Below are 16,203 nucleotides of genomic sequence, written 5' to 3' on the forward strand. Positions count from 1 at the left end.
GATCACACTATCAAAGCGCTTATTCCAACTCCGAGATGCTTGCACCAGTCCATAAATGGATCGCTGGAGCTTGCACACTTTGTTAGCACCTTTTGGATCAACAAAACCTTCTGGCTGCATCATATACAACTCTTCTTCTAGAAATCCATTCAAGAATGCAGATTTGACATCCATTTGCCAAATTTCATAATCATGAAATGCAGCAATAGCTAACATGATTTGGACAGACTTAAGCATCGCTACGGGTGAGAAAGTCTCATCATAGTCAACCCCTTGAACTTGTCGAAAACCTTTTGCAACAAGTCGAGCTTTATAGATAGTTACATTACCATCAACGTCAGTCTTCTTCTTAAAAATCCATTTATTCTCAATGACTTGCCGATCATCGGGCAAGTCAACCAAAGTCCATACTTTGTTTTCATACATGGATCCCATCTCAGATTTCATGGCTTCTAGCCATTTTGCGGAATCTGGGCTCATCATCGCTTCCTCATAGTTCGTAGGTTCATCATGGTCAAGTAACATGACTTCCAGAACAGGATTACGGTACCACTCTGGTGCGGATCTTACTCTGGTAGACCTACGAGGTTCAGTAGAAACTTGATCTGAAGTTTCATGATCAATATCATTAGCTTCCTCACTAATCGGTGTAGTTGTCACAGGAACCGGTTCTTGTGATGAACTACTTTCCAATAAGGGAGCAGATACAGTTATCTCATCAAGTTCTACTTTCCTCCCACCCACTTCTTTCGAGAGAAACTCCTTCTCTAGAAAGGATTCGATTTTAGCAACGAAAATCTTGCCCTCAGATCTGTGATAGAAGGTGTACCCAATAGTCTCTTTTGGGTATCCTATGAAGACACATTTCTCCGATTTAGGTTCGAGCTTATCTGGTTGAAGTTTCTTCACATAAGCATCGCAACCCCAAACTTTAAGAAACGACAACTTTGGTTTCTTGCCAAACCACAGTTCATAAGGTGTCGTCTCAACGGATTTTGATGGTGCCCTATTTAGCGTGAATGCGGCCGTCTCTAAAGCATAACCCCAGAACGATAGCGGTAAATCAGTAAGAGACATCATATCGCACCATATCTAGTAAAGTACGATTACGACGTTCAGACACACCATTTCATTATGGTGTTCCGGGTGGCGTGAGTTGCGAAACTATTCCGCATTGTTTCAAATGTAAACCAAACTCGTAACTCAAATATTCTCCTCCACGATCAGATCGTAGAAACTTTATTTTCTTGTTACGATGATTTTCCACTTCACTCTGAAATTCTTTGAACTTTTCAAATGTTTTAGACTTGTGTTTCATTAAGTAGATATACCCATATCTGCTGAAATCATCGGTGAAGGTGAGAAAATAACGATACCCTCCGCGAGCCTCAACATTCATTGGACCACAAACATCAGTATGAATGATTTCCAACAAATCAGTTGCTCGCTCCATAGTTCTGGAGAACGGCGTTTTAGTCATCTTGCCCATGAGGCACGGTTCGCAAGTACCAAGTGATTCATAATCAAGTGATTCCAAAAGCCCATCAGTATGGAGTTTCTTCATGCGCTTTACACCAATATGACCTAAACGGCAGTGCCACAAATAAGTTGCACTATCATTATCAACTCTGCATCTTTTAGTTTCAACACTATGAATATGTGTATCACTACTATCGAGATTTAATAAAAATAGACCACTCTTCAAGGGTGCATGACCATAAAAGATATTACTCATATAAATAGAATAACCATTATTCTCTGATTTAAATGAATAACCGTCTTGCATCAAACAAGATCTAGATATAATGTTCATGCTCAACGCTGGCACCAAATGACAATTATTTAGGTCTAAAACTAATCCCGATGGTAGATGTAGAGGTAGCGTGCCGACCGCGATCACATCGACTTTGGAACCATTTCGCACGCGCATCGTCACCTCTTCCTTAGCCAATCTTTGCTTAATCCGTAGTCCCTGTTTCGAGTTGCAAATATTAGCAACCGAACCAGTATCAAATACCCAGGTGCTACTACGAGCATTACTAAGGTACACATCAATAACATGTATATCACATATACCTTTGTTCACTTTGCCATCCTTCTTATCCGCCAAATACTTGGGGCAGTTCTGCTTCCAGTGTCCAGTCTGCTTGCAATAGAAGCACTCAGTTTTAGGCTTAGGTCCAGACTTGAGTTTCTTCTCTTGAGCAGCAACTTGTTTGCTGTTCTTCTTGAAGTTCCCCTTCTTCTTCCCTTTGCCCTTTTTCTTGAAACTGGTGGTCTTGTTAACCATCAACACTTGATGCTCCTTTTTGATTTCTACTTCCGCGGCTTTTAGCATTGCGAAGAGCTCGGGAATAGTCTTGTCCATCCCTTGCATATTATAGTTCATCACGAAGCTCTTGTAGCTTGGTGGCAGTGATTGAAGAATTCTGTCAATGACACTATCATCAGGAAGATTAACTCCCAGTTGAATCAAGTGATTATTATACCCAGACATTTTGAGTATGTGTTCACTGACAAAACTATTCTCCTCCATCTTGCAGCTATAGAACTTATTGGAGATTTCATATCTCTCAATCCAGGCATTTGCTTGAAATATTAACTTCAACTCCTGGAACATCTCATATGCTCCATGACGTTCAAAACATCGTTGAAGACCCGGTTCTAAGCCGTAAAGCATGGCACACTGAACTATCGAGTAGTCATCAGCTTTGCTCTGCCAGACGTTCTTAACGTCGTCAGTTGCATCAGCAGCAGGCCTGGCACCCAGTGGTGCTTCCAGGACGTAATTCTTCTGTGCAACAATGAGGATAATCCTCAGGTTACGGACCCAGTCCGTGTAATTGCTACCATCATCTTTCAACTTTGCTTTCTCAAGGAACGCATTAAAATTCAACGAAACAACAGCACGAGCCATCTATCTACAACAAACATAGACAAGCAAAATACTATCAGGTACTAAGTTCATGATAAATTTAAGTTCAATTAATCATATTACTTAAGAACTCCCACTTAGCTAGACATCTCTCTAGTCATCTAAGTGATCACGTGATCCAAATGAACTAAACCATGTCCGATCATCACGTGAGATGGAGTAGTTTCAATGGTGAACATCACTATATTGATCATATCTACTATATGATTCACGTTCGACCTTTCGGTCTCCGTGTTCCGAGGCCATATCTGTATATGCTAGGCTCGTCAAGTTTAACCTGAGTACTCCGCGTGTGCAACTGTTTTGCACCCGTTGTATTTGAACGTAGAGCCTATCACACCCGATCATCACGTGGTGTCTCAGCACGAAGAACTTTCGCAACGGTGCATACTCAGGGAGAACACTTCTTGATAATTTAGTGAGAGATCATCTTAAAATGCTACCGTCAATCAAAGCAAGATAAGATGCATAAAGGATAAACATCACATGCAATCAATATAAGTGATATGATATGACCATCATCATCTTGTGCTTGTGATCTCCATCTTCGAAGCACCGTCGTGATCACCATCGTCACCGGCGCGACACCTTGATCTCCATCGTAGCATCGTTGTCGTTACACCATCTATTGCTTTTACGACTATCGCTACCGCTTAGTGATAAAGTAAAGCAATTACAGGGCGTTTGCATTTCATACAATAAAGCGACAACCATATGGCTCCTGCCAGTTGCTGATATCACATCACAACATGCCCTGCAAAAACAAGTTAGACATCCTCTACTTTGTTGTTGCAAATTTTAAGTGGCTGCTACGGGCTTAGCAAGAACCGTTCTTACCTACGCATCAAAACCACAACGATAGTTCGTCAAGTTACTGCTGTTTTAACCTTCGCAAGGACCGGGCGTATCCACACTCGACTCAGCTAAAGTGAGAGAGACAGACACCCGCCAGCCACCTTTAAGAACGAGTGCTCGTAACGGTGAAACCAGTCTCGCGTAAGCGTACGCGTAATGTCGGTCCGGGCCGCTTCATCTCACAATACCGCCGAACCAAAGTATGACATGCTGGTAAGCAGTATGACTTGTATCGCCCACAACTCACTTGTGTTCTACTCGCGCATATGACATCTACGCATAAAACCAGGCTCGTATGCCACTGTTGGGGAACGTAGTAATTTCAAAAAATTTCCTACGCACACGCAAGATCATGGTGATGACATAGCAATGAGAGGGGAGAGTGTTGTCCACGTACCCTCGTAGATCGTAAGCGGAAGCGTTATGACAACGCGGTTGATGTAGTCGTACGTCCACGATCCGACCGATCCAAGCACCGAACGTACGGCACCTCCGAGTTCAGCACACGTTCAGCTCGATGACAATCCCCGGGCTCCGATCCAGCAAAGCTTCGGGGATGAGTTCCGTCAGCACGACGGCGTGGTGACGATGATGATGTTCTACCGGCGCAGGGCTTCGCCTAAACTCCGCGACGATATGACCGAGGTGGAATATGGTGGAGGGGGGCACCGCACACGGCTAAGGAATGATCCGTAGATCAACTTATGTGTCCTCGGGTGCTCCCCCCCCGCCCCCGTATATAAAGGAGCAAGGGGGGAGGTCGGCCGGCCCTTGTGGGCGCGCCAAGGAGGAGGAGTCCTCCTCCTAGTAGGAGTAGGAATCCCCCTTTCCTACTCCTACTAGGAGGGGGAAAGGAAGGGGGAGAGGGAGAAGGAAAGAGGAGGACGCCGCCCCCCTCCTAGTCCAATTCGGACCAGAGGGGGAGGAGGCACGCGGCCCATGCTGGCCGCCCCTCTCTCTCTCCACTAAGGCCCATAAGGCCCATTACTCTCCCGGGGGGTTCCGGTAACCCTCCGGCACTCCCGTTTTCTCCAAAAACGCCCGGAACATTTCCGGTGTCCGAATATAGCCGTCCAATATATCAATCTTTATGTCTCGACCATTTCGAGACTCCTCTCATGTCCGTGATCACATCCGGGACTCCGAACAAACTTCGGTACATCAAAACTTATAAACTCATAATAAAACTGTCATCGTAACGTTAAACGTGCGGACCCTACGGGTTCGAGAACTATGTAGACATGACCTAGAACTATTCTCGGTCAATAACCAATAGCGGAACCTGGATGCCCATATTGGTTCCTATATATTCTACGAAGATCTTTATCGGTCAAACCGCATAACAACATACGTTGTTCCCTTTGTCATCGGTATGTTACTTGCCCGAGATTCGATCGTCGGTATCCAATACCTAGTTCAATCTCGTTACCGGCGAGTCTCTTTACTCGTTTACGTAATGCATCATTCCGTAACTAACTCATTAGTTACATTGCTTGCAAGGCTTATAGTGATGTGCATTACCGAGAGGGCCCAGAGATACCTCTCCGACAATCGGAGTGACAAAACCTAATCTCGAAATATGCCAACTCAACATGTACCTTTGGAGACACCTGTAGTACTCCTTTATAATCACCCAGTTACGTTGTGACGTTTGGTAGCATCCAAAGTGTTCCTCCGGTAAACGGGAGTTGCATACTCTCATAGTTACATGAACATGTATAAGTCATGAAGAAAGCAATAGCAATATACTAAACGATCAAGTGCTAGGCTAACAGAATGGGTCATGTCAATCACATCATTCTCCTAATGATGTGATCCCATTAATCAAATGACAACACATGTCTATGGTTAGGAAACATAACCATCTTTGATTAATGAGCTAGTCAAGTAGAGGCATACTACTGACTATATGTTTGTCTATGTATTCACACATGTATTATGTTTCCGGTTAATACAATTCTAGCATGAATGATAAACATTTATCATGATATGAGGAAATAAATAATAACTTTATTATTGCCTCTAGGGCATATTTCCTTCAGCCTCCTCCTTGGCTCCTCCGCGCTTCATCAAACCGAAGACGGAGCCGGGGCTCGCGGCCGTGAAAAAGGAGCCGGGGCTCCCTGCCGTGAAGACGGAGCCCGGCGACGGGGAGCTCGACGACGCGGCGGCCCTGAAATGGGCGCGCGATGACTGGGTGCACATGGAGATGGAGCGCCAGCGCCGCGCCCTAGAGCAGTTCGAAGCTCGGCGCCGGGGCCGCGACGAGGGAGGCGTCATCGTCCTCGACGATAGCAACGACGATGACACGCCGCCACCGCCACCGGTCCGCCAGGGCAACGCCGGGCAGGGGTCCAGCAGGGGCGGCCGCGTCAAGGAGGAGAAGGCCGCCGACGACGACGGCGACGGCGGCGACTTCGCCGCGCTCAACGACTTCTTCAGCCCATAGTTGTAGTTGTGGCCTTTTTTTAATAACTTTGCTATGTAAAAATGTCGAACATGTCGAATATATGCCCAATTTACCAAATTTTAGCCGAATTTTGCCAAATACTCTTTTTTTTAAAACATAAACTGCGTCTGGGGGGCGGCCCTGGGATCGGCGGCTAGGAAGCCACTCGCCCTCAGGCTGATTTTTTGCGCCGGCTCGCCCCAGATGACCATTTTACGCACTCCTTGATGGGCCAACGACTGAAGATGCTCTAATGTGACGGCGCGGAGGCGACGGCGGTGCCGTCTTGCGCCTGCCGCGGCCATAGGATTAATCAATTTCTTTTTAGGGATATATAGGGTAATCAAAGTGATAGCCCGGCCAGCCTCATTGGGCTTTGGAGCGAAACCCGTCGTCGTCCTACCCCCTCTCCGGCCCAACCCACCAGCACTTCAGCTACTCCCTCTGTCTCGCCGTCGAGATGCTTCGGAGCCCAGCCGCCGCTCTGCTCCGCCGCCTGGCCCCTCGCCTCACCGGCTGCAGTGGGGGAGCCGGCCCATCCACGCGTCGGACCCTCCCTCCTTACATATCCTCCTCCTCCTCCTTCCTCGCGCGCTTCTCGTCCACGCCGACGTCCCCGCCGCTACCGTCCTCCGTCGGTGCCCACGACGATGAGGCGGAGGATGACAAGCTCCAGGGATCATCAAGCGATTCCGGCGCCAGGCTCAGCATTTCTGTGGACCGCGCCGGTCTATACAGCCCCCCAGGTCGCACCCCTCTCACTCTCATACACATTCACATTTTTTCACATGTTACGCGCATGCACATTGGGGTTTAGTGTTTCTGATTATGCACATTTGGTCTATGCGGCAGAGCACTCTCACGAGCCGTCGTCGGACTCTAACCTTGTCAAGCACCTTAAGAGCATCATAAAGGTATCGATGGTTCCCCCGCCCATTATTAGTCTTTAATCTCCATTGCTTGCAGTGTGGAAATGTGATTCGGTTGTCATTGGAAGGTTAGTTCCGGAGTGGGCCGATCAGCATAGCTGAGTACATGGAGGAGGTGCTTACAAACCCACAGTCTGGGTACTACATGAATCGCGATGTGTTTGGGGAGTCTGGGGATTTCATCACCTCACCAGAGGTCAGCCAGATGTTTGGAGAGGTAAGTGGTGCTCCCTAGCTGTTTGTCTTCCAGCATTCAGGTATTAGAATCTTTTTTTTTGCGAGTACAGGTTTTAGAATCATGTAATGTGCCACACTTGGAAATTCAGTGATGGCATGGCAGAGAGATGGACTATCTGTTTCATGTATAACAATGCAACGATACACCACGTGATATTTATGAATGGTTGTGAGGCATTGTAATTTTTTGTGTTTGTGCACTTCCATTGCACATCATTTTTGCTGCACCACTATAGTATTATTGGAAACTATGATATTCAGAATCGTATTAAGTGTTTTATATTCGTATGGTGAATTTAATTTGACCAGTGGTTGATTTACTCGATTGGTTGATCTTATGCTATGGCTTATGAGATAAGAGTAAATAATGTTTTGCTGCTTTGCCTCAGCTGATTGGTGTGTGGGCGATGTGTCTGTGGGAGCAAATGGGGCAACCAGAGAAGGTGAATTTGATTGAGCTTGGCCCAGGACGAGGAACTCTCTTGGCAGATTTACTTCGTGTATGGTTTTCTTGCTTGTGTCTCTCCTTTGTCGAACTTCTACTGTCCTGTTTCTTAATGCATATGTCCATTTCAATAGGGCTCAGCAAAGTTTGTTAATTTCACTAAGGCGCTCAACATTAACTTGGTAGAATGTAGCCCTACATTGCAAAAGGTGCAGTACAATACTCTGAAATGTGAAGATGAATCTGTTGGTGATGAAAAAAGGACAGTTAGCAAGCTTTGTGGAGCCCCTGTTTATTGGCACGCCTCCCTCGAACAGGTTCCTTCAGGATGTAAGGGGCTCTTTCAGCTACAAATTTCATGTTTCTAAGTACTTAACCTCTATGGTATAACTGTGGATATCATCTAGGCACTTGTATGATAAACTCTTATACTGTCATTCATCTTTTAACCATACCATGAGATTTGTGGAATTAGTATGGTCTGATTCATTTGTTGTGGTAAAGAATGTGCTAAAGTACATAATGACATGGACCAAAAATAGACGGATCTATCGTTGATTTCCTTTTGAAAGCAACACAATCGCACAATATATATTATCCTCAACTTGCTAATGATGTTGCCAATTAGTTGGATGATCTTCAAGCACCTATGCTGCCATTGCTTATTTGCTTGCTAGCTTAGATACTTGGTGTATGTCGATGCTTAAACATTTTAGCTTCTGATGCTTGTAATCTCTCTGTTGGACTGCCTTTAGTGTTCTTCTACAAGTTGTATGGTTTATTCTGAAACTGGGTTGCCTTTATGTATCTTCAAGTTTTTGTGTTTCAAACATATTTTTGGGGTTTCTCTTGTTTGCCTTATTTTTAAGTGTCTTATCTGCAGTCCCCACCATAATTGTTGCTCATGAATTCTTTGATGCTTTACCAATCCATCAATTTCAGGTTGGTGAGCAATCTGTTTCAGATTTTATCACGCTTAAAGATTAATTACTGTGCAATCGTTCCACTGAACAACCATTTTTTCCTGCAGAAAGGGTCACGCGGCTGGTGTGAAAAGATGGTGGATCTCGCAGGAGACTCATCGTAGGTTTTACAAATCTTAGTTAAGTATTATTAACCTTAAGTAAATGTGTAATTCTTACTTCGTAGCAGGTTTCGCTTTGTTCTGTCTCCGCAGCCTACAGCCTCTTTGATTTTCCTCTCCAAACGTTGTGAATGGGCTAGTCCTGAGGAGCTCGAGAAGGTTGAGCAGATTGAAGTCTGCCCAAAAGCAATGGAGATTAGCGAACAGATCGCAGACCGAATTAGCTCAGATGGCGGAGGTGCTCTGATCATTGACTATGGCAAAAATGGAATAGTGTCTGATAGTCTTCAGGTTTGCATTTTAAAATTGTTTCGCTACACCTGAGTTGAACTGAAGAAGTTGTTGACCGTAGTGTGTACAAAGCTCCAGCTAGTCCTGCCCCTGTGGCTCTCTTGACATAAATAAATTGCTAAAAGTAGACTGGCTAGTCTTTGGTGCTCACATGATACCCAAATTCTATTCCTTGTTTTGTACAGTATTTGGTTTTATATATAATGTGCTTGCACAAGGAATTATCTCATGGACTGTTCTTTTACGAATATCAATTCTGTAAGCAATAGACTAGTCTCTTGAATAAATGACATGTACATTAAGAAAACAATGATATATATGCAGGCAATCCGCAAACACAAATTCGTTCACATATTAGACGACCCTGGGTCTGCTGATCTCAGTGCCTATGTTGATTTTGCTGCGATCAAGCACTCTGCCAAGGAAGCTTCAGGTTTGCACTGTATTATGAACTCTTATTGCTTGTTTGTACTTTTCATGGCATGGCAAGCATTTCTTACCAGGCTTGTGTCTGTTGTTATCTTTGCAGATGATATTTCCGTCCATGGGCCAATGACTCAATCCCAGCTGCTGGGTTCTCTTGGTATCAACTTCCGGGTGGAAGCCCTTATGCAAAACTGTGACGAGAAGCAGGCGGAGTCTCTGAGGACAGGCTACTGGCGTCTAGTCGGAGACGGAGAAGCCCCATTCTGGGAAGGGCCTGATGACCAAACGCCCATCGGCATGGGCAGCAGGTACCTGGCCATGGCCATTGTCAACAAGAAGCAAGGCTCGCCTGTTCCATTCGAGTGAAAAACGGTGATCCCTTTCCTTTGTGTAATCTGTTAACCAGTGATGAAAAAAAAAACTAAAAATAAGGAGACCCTCTGCAATTCCTGTTGAACTTGATGATATAGACAGTTGAGTTCAGAGCAGGCTTATTTGGGTAGGCTATTTCCTTGTATGCTAGTACTTGGTCGGGTTGCTCTCCTAGTCCTAGTAGAAGTACGTACTATATAATCACAGTGTTGTCGTCAGCGGGTCGTGCTATGATTTTTCTCGGTCTCTTGCTGCATTGTTGGTGAAGTTTTGTCGAGTGCCTGGTCCATGTATTACCGTGAACCAGTCCAGGTAGGTGCATCCAGTTTGAAAGTCTGCATTTTTGGCAGTCAAGCAAGTATTTATTCGATAGAAACAAGGAATTCTTGGTGTTTGACATACTGACTGAAGCAGTCGCAGAAGATACAAGGACCTACCGACCCTGGTTGCATGCATTGTTCCAACTTGGCATCTTGTTAAAAAAGCAGTACTAGTTTACGTAGTCTCAGAGAAACACACTGGTAAGTGGTGACCACAGGGAGGGAGTTGATCTGGTCACCAACAAGCGTCGAATCCATCCACGGCAGGTGGAGAAGTGGAAAGTGCGATATGATATGAAGAGCTGAGATGGAGGAAGGCTAGCTTCATTTACTTGATTTAGTCGTCTGAATTTCTGCTGAGTAGCACAAGTAATACTTGTTGATGTGTTGAACCAACAACCCATCGGGAGGAATCCATGGAGAAAGGGTGGGTGACTGACAGGGTGAGGTCGATCGGTAAAGATGGTGCTGCTTCTTTTTTAGGGGCGTTGGTGTGGTGATGTGTAACGAAAGATGGTAGAAAGGCAATTATTGAGAGAAGACAGGCAACGAAGACGGAAAAGCGTGTGCTGAAAATGGCCCCGAACCATGGAAACAGAAGAGAAAGAGAGCATCGAGGAAACCGCACGAATATGCACATATCCTATGCTGAATGAAGAGAACTCGTTGAATAAACTATATCACGTAGTACGTGCGCGCGCGCCTAAACAAGACAATCCTATGGCCATTCCTTTCACATCCCATGGCCATTCCTGCTGCACCGGCCGCATAGACTAAGGAAGGGCAGCCTGTTGAAGTTGAAACCTTAGCCAGTCCAGCCAAAGCCAGTCTCCTTTTATGGGCCGCAGCAGCAGATTCTTCCTGCCTTTGGAGGAGGAAGACGAGAGAAAACGGCGTCTCAACCGAAAGAAAGAAGGAAGGAAGCGCGTGCGGCAGGCAATCCATCCACGGGCACGGGCACGGGCACGGGCGGGAGCCGCATTGTCGCCGCCGCGAGGCCCACCGGTGTCTGCCGGTCCCTTGCCGACACACACACGATCTCGACACGGACCTCTCTCAGTGCCTCTCCTCTGCCTCCGCACGGGTCGGGAGGGACAGGTCCCATCGCCGACGTGCGTGCGTGCGTTCGTGCGCGCGACGGCGACAGCCCCCGCTTTCCAAAAGCGCACGCACGATGTGCCCCTTCCACCAACGACACGGATCCTCCTCCTTCATCGAGTCTAGGACACATTGGCCTACAAACTGTTCGTTTCTTCCGTTACGACTTGAATCATCATTTGTTTCCACATCGTCCATGACCCACACAGAGCGAGACGAATTTCCCATTCTTGATTGATAATTAAGGAACACACATCTGCTGCTGCTCCTACATAACACATTTGTACATGCAATCCCTTCATTCCTTCTACTACCTAAGCTACGACCAAAAGAACGCCATCATCAACCGCACCACTACTTGCTACTCAATGCTAACACTGTCATGCCACTGGCAGTGACACACAAAAGCTACGACTGACAAGGACTAGCACACTCCCATCCTTTTTTTCTTTTTTGTTTGCACGGTCAGATGTTACTTAGTCCAGAAACGCTTCCACCATGAATTGTATCATGACGACGCAATGCCGGGCTCCAGCTCCGGCGCGAACCCGTGCGTGATCTGGCCCTGATCCTCCCACACCAGCCCGATCTCGTAGTCCGGAACATACTCCTGCAAATTCATGCATACTACTACATGTCAACACACTGACTGACGGTGGCCACGTAACAGTAACAATATTGATTGATTGGTTCTGTATATAATTACCTCGAGCTTGAGAACTAGCTCCTTGGCGGTAGGAGCTGAGATGACGAGGTGCCTCGCGTCCTCCTGTATGAATCCTTCGCTCACGGCCATGTCTATGAAGGACAGGAAGAAGTTGTAGAACCCATCCACGTTGAGCAGCCCGATCTGCTCAGTCAATATCCACCAAAAGAGATCAGTCGTTAACCCCTACTAGTTACTGCTAATGCCTACTACTACTCTACTGTAATACTGTATTGATTGAGAAAGAATAGTAAAAGGGGGATCTAAGCATTAAGATTCGGCATAACAGATTTCTTCCACCTAGATATGATGGAATACAACATTTGATAGGGCCCCTCAAGCACAAATAATAGTGATAGATATGATGAATCGAAGTGGAGAACATTCGTTACTATAGTTATTAAAGAGATTATTCAAACCGTCCACTCCTCTACAACTTGTGATTCGTGGATGGGTCGTCTACCTTAGATGCCAACAATACATTCCTTTTTCAACGTAAATCCGACTGGCACAAGATCCTCCAAACATCATTCTAAATTCTAATAATACCTATAAACAATGGAGATTGCGGATCGCATGCTCCCCAAACTTATATGTTGGTCTCTGAGATGCTAGGCTGCTTAAACTACTACGTAGTATTGATCAATAATTTGCCATCCTCTAGATGGCGAAAGCTTCCAGCCAATCACATGGGGGATGGGACTGGGAGCACCACCGAGCCACAATCAAGGCCTAAACGACTTTGGCCTAAACTAATTGCCTGGATAGCCGCAGATCAGACAAGCAAGGGATTCGGAAACATGCAGGCAGCACGCATGATGGTTAAACTATCGCGCAATCATGAGCATATAATTAAGCTTTTGAGGCGATCGAATTCTTGATGCTGCTGCTACAAGGAACCAGAATTGGTCGTTACCGGCTTCTTGTGGATCCCAAGTTGGGCCCAGGTGAGGACCTCGAGCAGCTCATCCAGAGTCCCATAGCCACCTGTGGTGGTGCAAGAAATGCAGATTTTCAGATGTTGCGTTGAGGAATCCAGTGATTCAAATCACACATGACAGGAGATCCATCCATGTTGGGAGCAACTAAGATAAGATTCTCTCATACGTACCGGGTAAGGCAATGAAAGCATCAGCAGAGCGAACCATCTCGGCCTTCCTCTCGTGCATGCCAGAGACGGCTCTCACTTCCCCAACAGGCTCTCCAGTGACCTGAAGATTGAAGCAGTGAGAGGAATATTAAGCAGGCAGTACTAACAATGGTTGCGCATTTCAGCTTCCAACTAAATCATGTGTTCAAAACCCTCTACTGAAACTAGCAAATGCAACGAAAGAAAAAGGTCCTGAGAAGAAAAGGAAGTTCTTAATTTGCATGCAAAGCACCGCACACACATTTCTGTACGGTACGTACTGCACCTGCATGAGCTAATCATATAGTACTAGTAGTACCTTGGTCAATAACAAGGACAGTTAGTAAAAGTGCTACTATATTACTATGTTCATCTAGGTAGTAGTAGTAGTAGTAGTAGTAGTAAAAAAACTCAAGTTATTACTATGTTCAGCTAGAGTAGGTTGCATATCCGGTGAAGTCCAAAGGCAAGGCAAGCGGGGCAGTAGTTTTGGATTGATAGTCGTAGTGGTACATTTAAAAGGGAGCACGCATTGGTCTTGGACCGGCGCACCATATTCATGTGAGCAACGTAAATGCAGAGAGAATTGAAGTGGATATGGCACGCACGCACGCACGCATGCCTAGCAAAACGGAGTAAAAGTAGAAACATGAACCAAATGGGGGAGTAGATGGATCGCTCACCTCTCTGGGCATCAAGGACTTGGGGATGACCCTGCCGGACAAAAGAGAAGAGCAAACAGATAGACACGTCAGTTTTTAGCATAAAGCAGTCAAACAGTAAGTAAGGCCACAGCTTTTTGCCATGGCGAGAAACTGGCAACCAAAACCAATGCCCACTACTCTTCCCTCCTAGTGTAGGCACATCACATTTAATCTAGCTGTGCATGTATAGGGAGAGAGAGAGAGATGGACTGAATGAGCACTGGTGGAATGGTACTAGGCAATAATTAGAGGGAGCCGAGGGAGGAGAGAAGGGGCACTCCAAGAGGAGTCGTCCATTTGGAGCATGCAGGCTAGGAGCCTTTCGGAAGCGAGTCCAAAAGGTGGTTCCACTCCTGTGAATGGAACCCAGACGCATTCAAAATGCCTCCCACTGCTGCCCCCTCTGGCCCTGGCCCTGGCCCAAGATCAAAGCAAACCAAAGGCTGCCTGCCATTTTGATACGTACTACTACAAAGAAGGCGCAGGGAGCATGCACGCATAGGAACACCACTCATCAAACAAGATAGATAGATAGATAGATAGAGCACCTGCATGCTGTGCAAACAAGCAAGAGAGAGAGAGAGAGAGAGAGAGAGAGAGAGAGAGAGAGAGGCAATGAAATGAAGTTACCCAATCACATGGCGTCCTCCATCATGGACTGCGTGGGAGACCAGGCCCATGAGCCCAATGGAGCCTCCTCCGTAGACCAGGTCGATGCCCCTCTCCACCTGCAACGCAAACAAGAAATCAAATTATCTTCTCAAAAAGAAAAAACAAGAAATCAAATTAAGGTTGGATTTATTGTGTTGAAATAGTAGTAGTATATGCAATAAGCAAAACATGAAAGATTGTTCCTTGGGGGAAGCAAGCAAGCAAGCCATCATTGTCTTCCATGACCATGACCATGACGGACCATTTGGGAGAGCAGAAATGGCAAACGGATGCAGCAACTTGTAGCAAGTACTAGTACCATTTGTGATTTGTCCAGCGCGCGCGGTGCGTGAGGCGTGATGGCGCTACTACTATGTTACCAGCGTGGCGCGTGAGGTATGATCATGCGGGCGTGATCCATGCAGATAGATGCAGTGCGCTGTGCACCCCACGACGTTCTACAGCTCAGCAGCCAGCCAGCAGGCAGAAGCTAGTGACGTGCCATCGCCAAACAAACACGAACAGGAAGGCCAACATGTGGGGGCGAAGGAAATAAAAGAGGGGAGATCGAAGAAGATTTCCGTTGCCCCAAAATTTATAAACCCAAAAGAAAAGATTGTATTTCTATGGAGCCGAGCCTTGGCGTGGGCGTGAGCGTAAGCGTGACAGGGGGGAGGGGGAGGGGGAGAAGGGGAGACCAAGTACCAGCTCCTTGCCGAGCTCGACGGCGGCGTCCTGGTAGCTGGCCTTTCGGCCCTTGGCGCTGCCGCAGTAGACGCAGATCCGCCTGAAGCGGGAGCGCCTGTCCCCGCTCTCCGGGGCTACTCCGCCAGCCACGCCGGCGCCGGTGTTCTTCTCTGCCATGGCCTCCACTGCCATCGCCTGATCCGTCGGTGTTGGGGCGGCCAGGGGGTGGAGGGGCGGAAGGTGGTTCTTGGCTTCGGGTAGGTGCTGATGGTGGTAGGGGAGGCGAGGTTGTGACTTGGAGACCTGAGTTGAGCCGGATGTTGTGGGGGGAAGCCTCCATTTATAGAGGAGGAATGGATGGATGGGTGTTGGTTGGTGGGTCCAACATTGTTGGGGCCTTGTCTTCTCTTCTCTTCCCCTCAACTGCTACTTTTCTCTCTCTTTCTCTGGTTTCTTCTTCTTTTATTTTATGACGACATGAAAAAGGGTGAAAAATGTTTCCTGGCTTTGTGTTTCATTTGTTTGGGGTCTTTCTAACCCTTTGGTATTTAGCGGCTTTGATGAGTTTTCACATTTAGTGCTAATTTTTGTTCAGTTTGAGTAAATTAGGTGGTTTTGTGTGTACTAAGAGAGACCGAGACAAGAAACGTGGCATTCTCTTCCTCTATCTAGGGGTAGTAGTAGCAGTAGATGATCCCAACGAACAACCAACTGCAGTACAACGCGAGTGGTAGTATGAAAATGAGGTAATATCACCACAGGTCATAGAAGTTGTGTTGGATGTTCAGTTTGGTGATAGAACTTTAAAAATACGGATGTGTGGTCATTTAACTTGCATTCTCGTGCAAATACGGTCACTTTATTCGTATCTGGACGTATCCTGCG

The 16,203-nt window shown here is 46.4% G+C and overlaps 2 protein-coding genes across 2 annotated transcripts; one reads left to right on the forward strand and one right to left on the reverse strand.

Moving 5' to 3' along the window:
* Positions 1–6,609: 6,609 nt before the first annotated feature.
* LOC123070020 (protein arginine methyltransferase NDUFAF7, mitochondrial) lies at positions 6,610–10,241 on the forward strand. The gene is made up of 10 exons (XM_044493026.1): positions 6,610–6,985; positions 7,092–7,153; positions 7,242–7,385; positions 7,795–7,905; positions 7,985–8,180; positions 8,734–8,792; positions 8,881–8,933; positions 9,003–9,225; positions 9,550–9,658; positions 9,755–10,241. Exons 1-10 carry the CDS (start codon positions 6,700–6,702, stop codon positions 10,015–10,017), a joined length of 1,506 nt encoding a protein of 501 aa, XP_044348961.1. The 5' UTR covers positions 6,610–6,699; the 3' UTR covers positions 10,018–10,241.
* A 1,412-nt stretch (positions 10,242–11,653) lies between these two features.
* On the reverse strand, positions 11,654–15,622 carry LOC123070021 (cytokinin riboside 5'-monophosphate phosphoribohydrolase LOG). Its single transcript, XM_044493027.1, has 7 exons — positions 15,337–15,622; positions 14,611–14,708; positions 13,960–13,990; positions 13,259–13,358; positions 13,064–13,134; positions 12,148–12,291; positions 11,654–12,051 (listed from the first exon to the last, which is right to left on the reverse strand). Exons 1-7 carry the CDS (start codon positions 15,508–15,510, stop codon positions 11,950–11,952), a joined length of 720 nt encoding a protein of 239 aa, XP_044348962.1. The 5' UTR covers positions 15,511–15,622; the 3' UTR covers positions 11,654–11,949.
* Between the last annotated feature and the right edge of the window lie 581 nt (positions 15,623–16,203).

Source organism: Triticum aestivum, chromosome 3B (assembly GCF_018294505.1).
Source record: "Triticum aestivum cultivar Chinese Spring chromosome 3B, IWGSC CS RefSeq v2.1, whole genome shotgun sequence".
Classification (NCBI taxonomy): domain Eukaryota; kingdom Viridiplantae; phylum Streptophyta; class Magnoliopsida; order Poales; family Poaceae; genus Triticum; species Triticum aestivum.